General features: G+C 38.2%; 1 protein-coding gene across 22 annotated transcripts in view; it reads right to left on the reverse strand.

Annotated features, from left to right (window-relative positions):
- LOC129718215 (complexin) overlaps positions 1 to 17,883 on the reverse strand; it is a 496,349-nt gene that overhangs the window by 108,425 nt on the left and 370,041 nt on the right. For 13 of the 22 annotated variants that reach the window (XM_055668741.1, XM_055668749.1, XM_055668740.1 and 10 more), the window contains one exon: positions 12,637 to 12,648. The exons of the other annotated variants lie outside the window; for them this stretch is intronic. In XM_055668741.1, the coding sequence (XP_055524716.1) occupies positions 12,637 to 12,648 (12 nt within the window). The remainder of the gene's footprint in view (positions 1 to 12,636; positions 12,649 to 17,883) is intronic. 22 annotated transcript variants of the gene reach the window in all.

Raw genomic sequence — 17,883 nt, forward strand, 5'->3', positions numbered from 1 at the left:
GAATTGTGCAGAAATTATTCAATCTGACCCAATGGTAATTATCGATAATGACCAGTTAGAGGAATTTTTACCGTAAAAGTATTGATTGCCATTTTGATGGTTGAAGAATAGAATTCGAACCTGTAAAACAATAGCATGAAGTTGATTTGGCTGCCCATCAATTCACGTCAACATTACGTCAACCTGCCCATTTTTTATCCTGGACGGAAACTTGCCTCCGGGCTCAGTATGATCCAGTACTAAAGCACTCGGTTGAGTATGAACACATAATTAAAATTTCTTTCCAAGGCAAAAAGCAAAACCCATCAGTTTGAGCAGCCCGGAGGGCGGGGAAATTGTGCTTTCTCGTGTGCATCTCACTTGACGACGGCTGCTTTCTGTGAAGCCTTCTAAGCTAGCGCTTTTATCTTCCCGCGAGAGAGCGGTTCTTACGGAAGAACAGTAAGGGCTCTTTATTTTCCAGCAGTAGGTACCTTTCGTCTTTACAGATTTTTTTTTTGCGTTGGAGCAGAGTGGAATTTTTCCTTCTACAGTTATTTCTATCGGAACGTTCCGGCGGCGCCATTATTCCACGAAAGCTCTATCGAAACGCTGTATCAATTTGCATTACGAGGTAATCTTTCGAATTCCCAAAAGCGTCTCCCGGAGCAGGCATCCACGGGATCTCATCGGTAACACCGCTACGTGGTTTCCAAGAATGGCGGATAATCTTATTCCTTGAGGTTGGCGAAATCCATGCCCCTAGGGAAAGGCGTGTCTAAGCCCACAGGCTGCTTCTTTTTTTTTACTCTACCATCCCTGTGGGTCAGCTTCGGCGTCTATCCGTCTAGTTGAGATTAAACCTGATAGGGCTGCAAGGTAATCCGCCTGATGAAGATTGTCATATCATTCATTCCAGCAAGCAAATGTGGTGCGAAACAATAAAACCCACTTTGGGGATTTATCGAGGGTGATTTAATTTTGCTTGTTAGACACTTGTGCTACTCGGCGAATTTTGCGTGGTTTCTGTTGACGCGTTGAGTCCTTTTTGGTTTTGGTGTGATGTGCTTTGTGACGTTTGAGAAATACCCTAGAAAAATCTAAAATTCTACGAAATCACTGGTAGTAATGATCCAAACCGTCCGAAATTTCCGACTCCTGAACAAAGTTTATGGCAAAACCTGTACAACGCTGTACAATTTTCCTCTGTTTAATTCATCGCGAAACGTCTCCTCGTAGCCTCATGCAAGCAACCGTCCCGAGAACCGAAATGTGATTGTTCAGCAATTTATGATTTACGCAATCACCAAATGAGATCTCATCGGTCTTTCGCCATGTTCCGGTTCCAGAACATGATATTCGGGTTTTGCTCCTTCGAACAATGGTGGACGCGGTACGTGTTGTGCACCGACCAAGCGAGTGCAATGTAATCTAATCGGAAAACATACTTTCCATTAATCTTCCATCCTTTCTCATTATCTCGTTTTCATTTTGGTTCAATTCTCTTACGCAGTTCAAAGGGTCCCGAGATCGAATGATAAATGGTAGACAACCGGATGGTGGCGATGCGGGATGGACAACTTTAGGCAGCTCACCCAGGAAGCCGATAGCAGACAGCAGATCTGCACAATGAAGAACTGCCTCGAACATGGCCGGATGTCTTATCCTCCCACCCGTCTCACGCGTTACCGCACAGTCGTACGGGAAAGTTGTGCCGCTTGCTGGTTCGACTTGTTACGTTCTGACCAGTAGTGAGCGGTCCAACATGAATATGTATATATGGTTCTCGAGCACCGCCTCGAAGCTGAAACGGAAGGAGCCCAACATCGATGATGGCTGCCTGTCGGAAACGGGAGGTGGCCGAAGTGTTTCTGGCTGATGGTGAAGTTGACGCTGCTGCTACCGTTAGTGGCAATGGAAATTAGAACACAAAGTAATTTTCATGTAATCTAGTAAAACGTTTTGCCAGCCAGTCGTTGATCCTTTGTTTACTGGAGTCGACGGGAGCTGCCAGGGATCGGAGAACGGGGAGTTTCCCCTAATGAATATTTCATGTCCGGTTTCCCATCGATAGCGCAGCATGGCCATAACCCGTCCTAGTGTAGGCCTGTGGCTTGTGTGGGTGCTGATCGTATCGAACACTCGGTCCGGAAGAAAATGTGGATTGGTTTTAATGTCACTTGGGCATTCTGAGTGACAGTTGGTTCGCAGAGTAAATATACACCCGCACCGAGCCACGTGCGTACGTGATTACGATGAGCCGGGACTATAAATGCTACATAAGTGGCACTTTCGGGCGGCTCTGACTCAGGCGCTGACAGGAAACTGGACAAATCTTCCGGTCGTAAATTGCGGTCGGCTGTACGGCGGTGATACCCACTAGTCAATCAATCTGATGGGGAATCTATGGTCGCAGTTTGGGTGCTACAAGATAGCGTTAAACGATGAAGCCGAAGCGATGGTGCAATCGAAGTTTAACGATTGAGATTCTTAATGGGAGGTAAACTTGGTGGGATTGTGTAAAACGTGTCCGGCGTCGTGTCCTATTTGCGAAGGAGCGACATTATATTTGCTAAATAATGCGAGCTTTTCGTTGGCAGATTCGGCGACTGCAAAGGAGATTTATTTTATTTTGATGTTTTGTTGTTGCTTAAAAACATAAACATTAACAGCCTACAACCTAGAACCTTTTTTGGAATACGGCGACATTTCAAACGAGCTCAAATATTGGTAGGTACAAATCCATCTTTTAGCCTTTTTATCTCAACAGAATATGCCAGACGTTAAAAATTAATCATTTGTTTCTTAATCTTCAGCTTAACAGGCTTATATTCCATTTATTTTTTCAAGATATCGAAAAAAGTTATTGCTCTATCTTGAAGTAAAACTTCTTAAGAACATTTAAGAACATACAAATTTCCATAGAGATTTTAACAATAGGGAGAAAGTTAGAGCGATTTACTCCGACCCCATAGAGCAATACGACCCCATAAAACTTAATAATGTGACTCTACCGTATTTATGATTACCGAAAAATACAAAGTTTGATTTGCAAAAATTAAAATATTCATTACAATTTTTAGCACTCCAAAAATCAATTCCTAGGAAATACGTTATGCGGAATAGTTTGGTTTGTGACATGTGAATTTAAAATAAAAACAAAAAATATTACATACAGCACTAGAATGACATATATCATATCCTTATAGAAGCCGATGGACAGTCAACTCTCCTTGACTCGACAGTGAAATGACCAGTCTAATCAAATACGGGTTGCTAGCCTAAACGTCATTACAATGCACTGCCAAGTAAAACAATTCCAAATAGTCACGAGAAAAAATCCTACCTCTGAAAGAGAGGGTTCCTATAGAAATGAAACACAAATTTCTTCTAGCTCGAGAATCAAATAAAAATCAAAGTTAAAAACTAATTCCAGGCACCATTTTGAATCCAGAGATACACTTCTGGTTTCTGGAAGACTGCCGAGCACAATATAAGTATTTTCAAAGCCATTTTAAAATCCAAGATGACGACTTTCGGTTTTTAGAAACCAGCCGAAAAGTACCAAATCTCACCCAACATGGGTATTTTCGGAACCAGGAGTACCAGTTGATATTTTCGTTCGATAGATTTCGTTCGGGCAATATTTCTCCTGCTTATTATCGACAAAAAAGACACTCATCACGAATGTGCTTCCGAATGTCGTTTAGAATCATGTAAATCCTGATTGAGTACACTTGCAATCCTCTCGGCGAAAACTCCTATTCTTCGAAACAAAATTCTTGAAAATCAAAAAATATGCGAATCGTCATGCAAATTGCAAAATCAATTTTTAAAAGTTTGTGGAATCAATTTAGAATGTTTAAAATTCTTTAAATAAGGGAAAAACGAGCGGAAAGAAGTTTGCTGGGTCAGCTAGTAGCAAAGAAAAAAAAACCTTCCAATTTTTCCATCTAAATCTGTTTAACGTGGCATTTTATTTTTTTTAGAACGATTTAGATGAATTCGCTAAAAACTGGTTTGTTATTCAGACGCGAAAATGAACAAAATCAATTGATTAATGCAATAATATTCTCTGGCAATTACCTTTTCATTTAATTCAGCAATTATTTGGTTGAATTTTAGGGTCAAATAATTTACTGATTTGATTGGTTTCCTTGTCCATCTGTGGATGGGGTAGACAAAATGATTGAGACAGGCAAAATTTTGTCAATTTTAAATAGTCAGAATTTTACGGAAAGTAGATCAATTTTGATGAAACTGGTTTTATTTTACTGAAAAACTATCCTAGTTTCCAAAAATTACTAGAGAATTTGACGGAATCAACGAAAACTGGGAATGTCCCGAATTTCGAGACTGTGTGTCGAAATGTGCATTCTTGCAACGCGTAGAACTTATTCTAGAATTCATTCCGAGTTTATTGGTACTTAGAGGTTGGAAATCCATCGAGGAACCATCGAGATATGAATTAATTCAGAATGTTTTTTTGCTGTTTTTTGCTGTTGGGTACATAGTGCAGGAATAAGTTTTTGTTAGAAAAACTTTTTTCTTTGAGAGTTTTCACTGTGGTTTGTTCTGAAAGGTTTTAGGCAACTAAATTGTCTATCTAAGTAAAAACCTTCATTTGAAAAAAATCTGAAATAACCGATGTTTTTAAAATCACTTTTTGTTTTTTTTTAATTATATTTTTTCAGTGCAGGATCTGAAATTTAATTTTTTAATATTTTCAAATAAAAGTTCTGATCATCTTCTATAAGTTATCCGTTGACAATCATTCTCTATCTCTCGTCATTATTTAGATATGTTGATTTATAAGAAAGAGGTTTATACACTTTAAATCTTCTTAAATGTTAGTCCAGATAAATTTTCCAAAAATGTTTGCAAAGTTGCTTGGTTAAATAAGGCTTATACACCCACAAAGCTTCATTGTATTCTGCTAGGGTGCTCAAGGAAATTTATTGTACCCAACAAGAGGAAGAAACTGCCAAAACCAACACCCATATTTAATTGATTCATATCCCGATGCACAGTGGTCCAATGAGGTAAAAAGTGGAAATAAATTCCATAGTACCTTTTACCTTCATCCTAGCTTAAAAGTGTCTTCGGAACAATTGTTTGTATGAATGACCCGGAATTTCCTCAGCTCCCAGTAAAAATAAAGAGTGAGTCCTTTCGGTTCTTTTGAATAAGGCGTTACGTCTAAAGATGCGTTTTGGCTCGAATAACAATGAGTATATCTTTCTCAGAAAAAAAAAATTTTTTTCAAGGTGTAAACCAAAAGAATAGATTCGAAGACGGAATATTTTTCTATTCATAATTTGTAAACTGACCATTTTAGTCGTAGACCTACTAAAAGTTGACAAATAATTGTATCAATAGAATATCAAAACTTGTGTGAAAGTTTGCGGTAAATAGTTTTGGCAACGTCGAATCTTGAAGGCAAAACAATTTTCAAAATCAGAAAAATGATTTATTGTCCGTTGCTAATTTTCGTGTCAGTTCAATGCATTTGATATTTTTTGGTAAAAAAAAACTTGAAAAATACATGCAAAAAATCCATTACAGTCGGCTTAACAGGTTTCGAGATGTTTTGGTTTTAGGATTATTTTTTTCAGGCTCAGAAACAGCTAGAAAATGTTATCGAAATCCCAATCAAAGTACGAAAATACCACCAAGTAATCAGTAAAATAAAACAAAACAGACAAGGTATGAGGGTATGGCCTCTGGTTTTTGGGACACGAATTAAATTTTAGTTATCTTTGCCCTTAGTCCATGAGATACTCAGTAGGATCGTAGCGCTTGCCCCGCAATTGTCCTGTACACTAAACAGTCGGCTGCGAAGTCTGTGTATAAATAAACAGAAGGTCAATTTCCAAATCGGAAGGTAGCACAAAGGCTTTGCTGTGCTTTTTGGGACTCGTATGCCTTTATTCTCAATATGAGACAGGCAAGGTTTCAAATTTTTTCAAGGCATACGAAAATTTGAGCAAAATTATTACGCATACGAGTCCCATTCTAAGTATTAATTCAAGTGTCTTATAAAAACAACATTTCTCACCTGTTATCAATTAAAAGAAGAGTGTTCACATAAAAATATCATTGGCTTAAATAAATTAAAACACAGTTAATGTTGGAAAAATTTAATTGGAAATAACCCGGACGAACACATATGATTCGCATAGATTCTCTAGGATTCCTCACATTGGATTCGTGAGCGTCCTTGAATAGGATTCCTGAAAAAAGAATCCTCAGGAATGCCCTGTATATGGCTCTAGGATTCTTGAATAAGAATCGTGAGTGGGAATCCTCCGGATCGTGTTTGCGATTCCTTTCACGATTCCGTCACTGTGTTAATCTGTATCCTGGGGATTCTTACTCAGGATTCTCTGGGAAGCTAGAGACACTAAAACTGATTGAAACAAATGTGTATTCTCGAAGAAAATCAAAAGTAAAAATGAATTTTTTTCTAGCAACTGTTTCCACAAATCCTTCCTAGCATCTGGGATGAGTAAAATTAGAATGTTCAGGAGTGTGGCCTTACGGTCTGCATCGATTCCTCGTGGGCTCTTTAGAAATTTCATTGTAGGCTCTATGTCGAACGAGTTTTCGTCTATCAGCTTTAGTTGCTTTTTGATAAATGACATGCACCGGTTCATGTTGCAATCCGTTGAAAGCAATAGCGATTTGGTTTCAACGGATTGCATTTATTTGCAATTGAATTGAAATAAACTATTCACATGTCAGACACAATAAGGTATGATATGAAATGCCTTGGCCATCTTAGAATGCGTGGAGACTGATATGCCTTATATTTTGCATATAGCGAATAAATAAAGGCAAACAAGTCCCACCGTTTATTTCCAAGCCAGGAACTCATCATGAAAACTATTAATACTATTATTCATATTCTAATATCAATGGTTTATTATTAATATTTTGGGACAAAGTTTGTAAAGCTTTTGATACTTTCCAAAAGTTTTTGGGTGCATTTTTTTTCAAAGTAAGTGGCTTGGCAAATCTGTAATCTATAGTCTCAGTAGCTTTAAACGCTTAATATCAAAAACATACATAATTTGTTCTGTTCGTGTTTTGTGTGTTAGAAGTACCGTCTTCCGAATTGACATTTACTCCACGATGGATTGCTAAATGCCACCCGGCAAAACGACCTGAGCAACGCGGAACTAGCTTGCGTGATTATGCTGGGAATGATTTTCCGCTGCCACTCGTATTTTCGCTGAACAGTGTTGGCACAATGATGAAAGCGGGTGAATGATGAAATCGGTATTTTATTATGACATTCCGTTTAGGGAAAAATTCATAAAAAGTCCAACTAAATTGCGGCTTCCATCGTGCTACTAGTGAATGATAGATGAAGCCATCACCATCTTCCAGAAGCAATTAATTTTCATGACCGCACATTAACCCATTTCCACCTCGTCTACTTTCCGCAAAGCACATAACAACAAACGTAATGAACGCAAGGATCAGAGAATTTTCGGCTTGAACGAAATCGTGACCAGAATGCCGAGCTGAACTATGGAAGTTTTTTCCTCCCACTCTTCATTCATCATTCAAATCAATTTCAGCATTCCTCCCAGCAACATATATGATAACCGCTCAATTTTGCCAAGTCATTGTCGAATTTATCACCATACTGTTCCGGAGAACAAATTGTCGCCTCCTTTCTTCTTCCTCAACACCCACCCAAGCAATCTGATAGAATTACTGCACGCTCTCCGGTGGCGCCACACAGCCAGCAATAATCACCTGCGATGACGAATGTAAATTGTATGAATTAAGAGACGTTCAGTGTTAAATTACCGCTTGCAGCTTCGCATAATTTGCCTTTCCCGCCCGCCTCAAGCAAACCGTCACAATCCCGAGCTTGGGTGTGGTTTATGAATTTTCAATGGTCTTTCATCATTCGCGCTCGAGGGAGCATGAAAGTCACGAGTCTGCCGAGACGGTCGTCTTGGATTGTTGCCACTCGACCGACACGTGTCGACCGGATTCGTCTTATCCGAAGGTAGGATACAAATGCGAGGAAATTAATCCAACACTGATTTATTGAATTGTGGCCTACTTCGTTCGCAGTAACAATGGAGACGGATGGTAAATTCTCACTGCGCAGTTCGATGGAATGGAGTTTGATAGATAATATATTGATTATTAGGTCGCAGTCACGTCGAATGTATGTAATATTGATGATGAGGCAATTAGGTGACGAGATTGGTGTCTTATTGACACGGTTTTATAACGGAAATCAGCTTTGAATAGGCGTCGGTTCTGAGTACCAGTTACAGTCAGTATCATATCTGACGATCGCAAAAGCACTCACAGTTTTATACGGCTCCCTCTGAAAAAAAAAAAAAAAAACAGCAAAACCGAACGGCATTTTTTCCATTTTCCTTTCCCAGCATTCATGCTAGAAAATTAAATTAAAACATACCGAAAATATTAACATACGGTTCCATTTCGTCCCCTTGTGACAGACTCGCACGCGAATGCCGGATCTACGTTCTCAACATGTTTCTGCTTAATCCAATTTGCGCAATGAAATGTTGGCGCGCGCGAATAAAACACGACATCCACGGCGGCTGACCCTGGGGGAGGGTCGGGATGTGGGACACGCGTTGGTTGCTCTGTTCTATTTCTAGGATATATCCTTCCTGCTCCCGGGAGGCTATGCATAGAGAAAATATTATGACATCATTTTGCACGAGCCAGCCGGGCGTATCTCGGAAAACAACCCGGCGAATCCACCGGCGACTCACAGCCTGTGTTCATGGCTAGCGCTCGTTTTGTTTTGCATTTATTAATTTTATTTTTCGGAAGACTTCAGTACCAGCTCCTCTCCCCTTGGTTTGTTGATTAGGAGGAAAGCGATAAAGTATCTTCGGTAAGGCGACCGACAACGAGTGGAGTTCACTCCGACGTGGATAACCATCAACATCGGCGGGGCTCGTCATGTGAAAAGTCGAAACTCTAGACGGTAGTTAGAAATTCAAATTCGGTTTCTTGTTGTACGAATTGCGTCGTATCGTTTGCAGCTTTTTGTTTCGCGTGTAAAGAAGTCTGGTTTATCGCTAAAGCAGAGTTCTCTTGATATGCACCAATTTATTTGTATGCCAAAAAGCGTCTGCTGAAATAAAGTTTCGAAACATGCTGAATGAATGGTTTCGAATGTGCAGTTGAAGCATTGCAGTAATTTTCTGAATAGAAAAATGTTTCACTGTGCTCCTAAAAGTTTATATGTAAATTCTTATTGGTCGAAAATGGAACCATTTTTCGTTTAAATACGTTTTAAAAAATGTTTTTTTTTTGCTCTGTAGCCATCTGGAAGGTAAAACCTTGCAGTTTTATAGATGTTTGGCAGGTTCTGTTACAAAATCTCAAGCATAGTTTCACTTCAACTTCAGTCCGACGACTAAATTAGATTTTGGTTTTGGTAGTGTTCCGATTTCATTTCTGGCAGCACGGCTATGCTAGCCGCTCGTTTGGAATTGCCAGTCGAATCAAAGTATTTTTTCCCTCGAATTTTTCACTGGAACAAGTGTAATTTAAATCGGAAGCGGCTAACATTGGGGCACTCGTTTATGACATAGGTTCAGTGAAGTTCAAAAATTAGATGAGAATTTATAGTTTGTTGACATTACTACCCAATAAACAAACAGTTAACTTTTCTTTGCGCTATTATACCCAATTGAATAACTTTGACATTTTTCTGCGGTGAAAACACCGACACAGTATTCATATTGATTGTTTTCTTAAGTTTTTTTTTATTTTGATCGTCATACACTATTTACGTTTTTACTTTTTATATTGAATACAATGTACGAATACATGTCAAGAAGGAACCACTTGTATTGGCGAGATTTTGTAAGTTGCCCCTATATCCATCTAATACAACATTAAAACTCAATTGAACAGATCAAACACTCATATTTCCTGACAAAAGCAATCTGCTAATCCATGAAATGTCAAGCTACGTAGCAATTATGAAAGAAAAAAATGGATTTTTTTCTAATTGTTTTTTTTTTTTCATCACTGTTTTGTCTGTTTAGGGCCATTTTTATTACTTTCTTGTCTTTTCTTTACACATATAAAAATGCAGTTATGTTTGTCTAATCCATACTGACTTGGAAACTTCTGAATCGATCGATATGAAATGTTGTATGTAGAGGTTTTTGAGGCCGGGGAAGGTTCTTATGATAGTCTGAGACCCGTCTCTCATCTGGAAGGGAGGGCGACCATGCAAATGAAACACAAATTTTTGAATAACTCGAAACACGAAACACGAAACAAGCGTATCTGTATAACTAGAGATGTGTCTGGTGGTTCACAAAGGCAAGATATATTTCTTCACTCCCTTTTCTAGAAAGGGGAGGAGGGGGGGGATCCCATACAAATGAAACAAAAATTTCTGCATAATTCATGAACTATTACTTGATTAGTTCATGAATTATGCAGAAATTTTTGTTTCATTTTGTTTAGAACCAAATGTCGCATGTGGAGGTTTCTGGGGGTAAGAAATGTTTCTATGGTGGTTTGATACCCCTCCTTTCTCTGGAAAGAGAAGCTTCCATACAAATGGAACACCAATGTTTCCTTGACTCCAGAATTATTCAAGCAAATGGAACCTAATTTGGCATGTGATTTTTTTTGGGGCAAAAAATCTTTTCAAGGCGGTTTGACACTCCTCCCTCATCTGGAAGGGAATCCGAAGGGGAAGGGGTCCGAATGAATATGGGTAGACAAATACAAAATTGTCATAGTTGAAGTATTAGCATTGACATTGTTAGATAATAATAGCATAATTATATTATCTGACACATAGGCGGCGCTGCTATTAATTACAAATGTTCGCGCTTATGAATTATTTGGGAAGGCTCTGGCAGCACAGTAACGAATGGCTGCAATGCCATGTTAGGTGGAAATTTTTAGTGATTAATGCGGTAAGCAGTGAGTATGTGAAATTTGTTCAGAGTGCGATAGTTTTGATGTGTTGTATTTTTTGTTATCCCCGTTTCCTTAGTTATAGTAAAGCTATGAGCTGTTTCCGTGAGAGCAGAAGTAAAGAAGTGATACTTTTTCTTACAGTCAAATAATCGTTCCGTATCAAAAAAGAAAACCATTACGATTGTAAAAAAAATCGTTCTCGTTTTCAACGAAATACTGTAGTCATAGATGTAAAACAATGTTCGGAAGAAGCTCATCGTTTTCCATTTACTGTTAAATGTTCTTATTGTAATTACTCGCTTCTACCGATGATAATGGTTCTATGACAGATTTCAATTGAAAACATCTAGCTTGACAAACTGCGTGCTCCAATTTGACGTTATTCGGCAGCTTGGGAACTGTATTGTCAAGAGATTTGGCTGGTTTTTTGTGCCTAGTTCTTATATTTTCGCACGTAACTGGTTAATGAACTCGCGAGCAGCCATGTCCAAACCATTCCCCTTACATATATGTTTTTTTTTCAGTACTTAGTACATTCATGTTTCTCGGTTGTTAGGTATGAATCAAATTTCGAGTACGCCAGACTTTATGTCTAGTGACTATAATCGTTATAAGTAAAAACTCCAAAATACTAATGCATTCTTTTTCACTCTTCTTGTTTACATGCTTTAAGGCGGTTCAATATATGTACATATATATTCACTATGTATTTACGCAATATTTGTGGACCGAGAATGGAACAAATTTCTGTAAAAGCTTCATATTTATTTATTCAGTTTTCATTTGAGTTTTATTTTGAGTTCTTTTTATCTTCCAAGTTTTGTGGCTGAAAACCATTACCATTATAATCGAAAAAAAAAATAAAAAAAAAAAAACGGAATCGATGAAAACATTAAAAATCTGCATTGAAAGAGTATCAACTGATGCTTCTAAACAACTAAAATATTTTCCCATAACCCAGTCACTTGGATATTTTCGCGAAACTTCAAATCAAAGCATAAGTTCCTTTTCACCCAAATGTACCGCCTGCAAATATCTAATCCTGTTCATGCACGCTTGAGTTATTCTTACACTTCCGTACTAGCAGCTAGTGATCGTAAAGCCGGTAAATTTAAACTGTATCAAAAATATAATATGTTAATTTTTAGCAGAAACAACAAACTTTATTGGAAGGAACTTTAAACTCATCAGCAATACTTTTTGCGGATCAGATCAATCAAGCTGTTGTTCAACATGCTGAAAACGCTTTAAAGGATTTGGAAATACTTTTCAGGCGTCCTCTTTCGTTTGGTAGAAGTTTTTGACAGTTAATGAGTAAGTTATAGGATTATTTCCTTTTGTTTTGTATTTAAAAGCCAACTAAAACTAATAGCGTTGAAAAGTCATAATTCGTGAATAACCATACAAATTTTTATGTTATGCTCAAAACCTTCCCCTCTTTATGGTTAGTGCCGGATGCACAGTCGGAATATATCTATCGGAATTTTGGGTTCGTTCCAAATTATGCGACATAATCATTGTTTTGAACACTAACTAGGTTATAAATATTCTCGTAGGGTTACGTCCTCCTCTACCCCCAGAACCGAGAACTGTCGGCGACGTTGCGGGTGTAGGCACTCGGGGCTGAGATGTTCGCAACCGTAAAATCCATACAATTGGATGATTACAACAAGAGTAAAAATACTGTGTTTAACTTACCTCCAGCAGCTCCTAGAGAAATAAAATATTTCAACGAAAAAAAAAGGGATGATACCATTATAATTTAACGGATAGAAACAAAGACAAAATTAAAAAAAAAAAAAAAAAAACAAATATAAACCAAATGAAGCGATAAAAAAACAGAACAGAAGTTTTTTTTCGAATAGGTGTGTATGTGTGTGTGTAGCAGTGACAACACAAACAACAATCGGTGACCGTCGTTAGGAAACGGTTAGAAACAACACAAAAAATTAGACAACATCAATAAAACGGAAAAATTAGTAAGAAGGGAGGAAGAGAAGAGAAGAAAAGTTTAGTTAGTATCTGAAGATCTCGCTCACAGTTAGATAAGATTTGTTTTGTAGGCTAGTTGTTGAGTAATAGATGTTGAGAAATATTATTCAATCAATGTAACATGTGGTAGTGTGCTGCTAGTAAATGTGATTGATGTATGCGCGACACGCGTAGCATTCACGACCAGCTCGAGCGATGATTTGTTTCTGTATTTGTGTGGGAGAGATGTAAACTATCTATTGTGCGAACGATGTTATACGAGCAGTAGAGCTAGAGAGGCAAAAATAAGCGAAAGAAGAGTGAAATTTATCGAAGGTGAAAATGACAGTTGAAAGCTAGCATGACAGCGAATTGGTATGCGATTTGAAAACAGAATGATTTCGAATGTTTCGGATGCGATAGTTTGGCGCTAAAATTGCAAATTGTGATTCAGTGAAAGTAAACTAGTCGAACACTGTATGCAACAAACGGTAAACTATAGTGAAGCAGAGTATCTTACCTTGAAAGTATATGCTAACTATTTATAAAAAAGACTGTGACAGTCATTTGATTGTGGTATTCTAGGGGACATTATTTAATTAATAAATATTATTTTGTACAAGAATAATAAATGTTTTGACAAAAATCGATCATGCTGTGCATATATTCTCAGTTTAGAGCGAAATTACAGCATTCATTTTGTGTCAACTACAGGAAAAGTCTTCTTGTACCGCTTCGTGGAATTTTCAATTCGCACCTCATTAATCCAACACCACTGCTAAGCAGAACATTGAGAGCGTTTAAACAGACCCCCAATGGATGGCACCAACAGCCGGAGGTTTTTATTATTCAATACTGGTTCGAAGGATTTTTCCTCCACACCGACCGGTGAGAAACCGGTTGAAACGGGAAGTAGCAGCAAAACGGTGGAAGTATCTGACGCCCCCGGGCCACCGTCCAACGAGATTCGATCCATTTGCAGAGGCACTGAGTCGCTTGATGTTTTCTATTCCGGATCAATCAATAAAGATGATTTAAAAGCGAGAAAAGCAAAACTTTTCTCCGCGCGCGAAGCAGAAGAACATTTCCCGCGGGATAAACTTATAAATATAAATATAAATTGTGTCGATATCGGTGAAAGCAATTGAACGGAGGCTCCGGGCAATCGGTTTCAATCCACCTGACAGCTCGAGTTAACCATTCTTAGGATGCTTTTACATATTTTTTTCTCTTCTAGTGAACGGGGAACTACCAAAGTGGTTTTAAACTTGTTTACTTAACAGACATGTTAAGCTGCGCAGATCGCCATTTTCACCAAAATATTTGACAACCGGACTGCACAACGCGTCTCTCCGCGAGAGAACAGTAAACGAATAGAAAAAAAAACAAAGACAAAGTTTGTACAGTGCGATCAGTCGACGAAATTGAATCGGCACGGAAAAATGATGGTTTTGCGCTCGCTCGGCTTGGGGCTGATAACATTTGCAGCGTTATTGATTTCCGACTGCGGTAGAGGGGCAGGCAAACGGGACAGGTGCAGATGAAATTTCCTACTGTCGCCGCGGGCCAGAAACAAGAGCAGCGAATAACGAGTTGTGAGAGAAAAAAAAACCCGCCACAGTTTGATTATTTGGTTGTATGATGAGACAATAGGATTGATTTCTGTCATATCTGGATTGGCTGCCGGCTGCCGGACTGTCGATGCAGGACGGAAATCAGTGCTGTTAGTTTCGGTGAAAATGAGAATTGATAACTTTTATTTTTTTTATTTGTGTTGATGAAATTTCATTTCGAATAATGCGTTTCGCTGACAGCTACAAAATTTACGGCCGAAGAATCGTTGCTCTCTATTTTAAAACCATTTTTGGCAGTTCGATCGATCGCCACCTAGCACGAAGGTATCATCTGGTAATAATTCATTGTAAAAGTTCCCACAATCAAAGCCTCACAAACTTCCAGCCAGTTTACAAAGTCATTAAATATGCAGCAGTATTTCCGCCGTAAATTGTACCAACTTCTAGCTAACACCTAGTCAACTCCGGGCTACAGATTGCTTTTCTATCGAGAAAGTACAGCGAGCAGCGTGCGACGAGAAGTGGGGGTGCTGTATTCCGACGAAAGCAAGAATTACACACATTCCACTTCCTGCCGGAGGCATCGCATCCAACGCACCACGCCGCCGCCCTCGGTAGCTCCTGTGCGATTAACGTCTTCGTCAGTCAGCTAACTTTTAAGAAAGCAATTTAAGTTTCCCGCACAATAGCTACCAACCCCGGCCACTCATGGGCACTGTTTGTCACCTTTAGCTTGCCATACACACACACGCGTTTCGGAAATCGTCTTCCGTTTGTCGAAGAAGGAAATGGAAGGACTTTTTTCGTCCCATATATATGATGGTGACTATGGTTGGGGTGCCGCCAGGGAAACTTGAACACAAAATGCATCACTCAAGAAACGACGGCCCTAACAACGGGGGGTCGTTCAAAGCTGGCGCTGCGAGGAACAAACTGACGTTTAACATCGTAATGTTTTTTTTGCTTTCTGAGATCTTAAATTCATTCTAGCGTAACAAAGAAAGTCAATATATTCAATAGTAACAGCTTAGGTCAAATGTTCCGTGTATTTTAATCTTTCTCAGATAAATTGATTCAGAATAATAGACGTGAATTGACAGAGTTTAAACTTTGACGTAGAATTACGTCCTGCGTCACTTTCAAACATCTAAAACTCAGTCAGTTTCTAACAAATTTCCTTCAGGGGCCATCCACATACCAGGTGGACAGATTTTTAACGATTTTGGTCACTTCCTTCAGCGCTACATTTTCGATTTCCCGTCTGTGTGAGTGGCACCGTCATACAGACATGTCTGTAGCACTGCTGAACTTGTCCAGACATGTTAGTGATTTTGTTCGAATCTGACGCGTTCGCTTTCAATGGCGAAAAATTAAACAAACTTTCCGGTGTCATTTGGGAACATCCATAAATGACGTAACTTTACAATAATTTTACTATCAAAAACATACATTATATCATAAATGAACAAGAAACGAAAAGATAGGAATAAAAATGACCCTAAACAGACGAAACAGTGATAAAAACAACAAATTTAGAGAAAATCCAAATTTTTCTCTTAATTAATTTTGCTTTACTACGGTGGCTTTCAGCCACAGGTTGGTTCGCAATTTTTTTCATTTTTGATACGTAGTTTAGCTTAACCTCCCACCCTCCCCCTTCGTCACAAAACTGCAAAATCCCTCTTCCCCCTCGAAAGCTACGTCGTTTATTGATGTTCTCTTATCGTAACACACGAATCCACAGTGGTCCAACAAGCCATAAACTGGAATTTAATTCCAAAGTGCTCTTCATCCTAGCTTTATAATGTTCATTTATCGCTATGAAAATCACGAAGACTTTGGTTTCATATCAAGGAAAAAACACATTACAGTTGATAGCATGATTGATGAACTGCGAAAATAGAAATGACTCCAAAATACTACCCTGATGTACTTTTAAACAAATATTAACGCTCCCAATATAAATTCCATTCCATAGCTCCTTTCATCTTCATCCTAGCTTAATGGTGTCTTCAGAACAATTATTTGTAGGAATGACCCGCATAATCTCAAATTGTCAAAAGTTATGGAAGTTTTACTATATTAAAAAAAAAAAAAACTATTTTTTTGGGTAAAAATATAAAGGAATTGTTTATCTGGTGAAGTTATAGAACATGCAGAAATATGAATATGCTGAATAAACAAAATTACTATCTTCATTGGGTACAGAGTTACAGAGAATTTTATATAAAAGTTACTTAAAAGTTAGTTTTTGTCTTTGACTTTGTTCTGAAGAAGCATTGAGAAACACAAAACATGCTTTTGTCAAAAACCAAATACCTTCAGTCCTTATAAAGTTATATCATATTTTATCTTATTTTTTTCGATAACTTTAAGGCGATATACGGTAGATTGGAACAAATGAAATTTAACATAATTTATACTGCCGTTCCAATTATAGTAGTCCTATGTTCTACACAAACCTTATGCACGCTGGGACAACTATGCTTGGAACGGCAGTATAGTACTTGAGCTAAACTTTGAGAAAAAGTATTGATATCATGATTCTACTTGCCCACTTGAACCTTACATGTTGTTCAAGTTATCGAAAAAATTAGCTAAAACATGCTAAACCTTTGAAAAAAAGTTTTAGAGATATATGGTCTCAGGCAAAAATGTGTCCCAATAATTCTTTCGAACAATGTTTACTGGTAAAATGCAACTAACCAAACACTAAATGTTAAGAAGCTTTCCTATTGGGTCATTCCATGTCAAGTGTCCGAGGAAATGCATCGATCATCTCCGATTTCGACCAAAAATTGTGAGTTGATGTATTTTGGGCCGGAACTCATAAGTACAAAGTGTTGTGACGATTGGTGGACCCCTCGGCCAATGGGACTGCCTCCACTTTTTGCGAATTTAGCAAAACATTTTTTTTTATTTCGTGAATATCTCGAGACCCTGAAGAGCTACAGGTGATATTGATATATCATTTTGAAGGGTTTAGATGTAGAATCGAACTATTTGGTAAATTTTTTTCTGCAGTGTTGCCAACATTGCATTTTTTTCGATTCAAAACTCAATTTGCAATTTCCTCGAAATACCCCCCCCCCCCTTCGATTTTAATTTTGACCACGCCAATGTGTTTAGCAGACGATTTTACATAGGAATCACTTATCAGCAAAAAACAAAATGTCGCGTTCCAGAGAAACAGCATTTTCAAAATTGCAAGATTTTGGATTTTGTCTACGAACGAAAGCGCTGCTACATAAATTGCTGCTATCCTAATGGTATCATCGCAGGCGTTTGTGTAATCGAAGAGATATTCCTTAGAAGAGCATCCGTTAATGATGTAACGCAAAAAACACCGTTCTAGAATCATCGTTTGAAATGATTGGTTTTATCGGAATGAGAAAATCTC

Source organism: Wyeomyia smithii, chromosome 1 (assembly GCF_029784165.1).
Source record: "Wyeomyia smithii strain HCP4-BCI-WySm-NY-G18 chromosome 1, ASM2978416v1, whole genome shotgun sequence".
NCBI lineage: Eukaryota > Metazoa > Arthropoda > Insecta > Diptera > Culicidae > Wyeomyia > Wyeomyia smithii.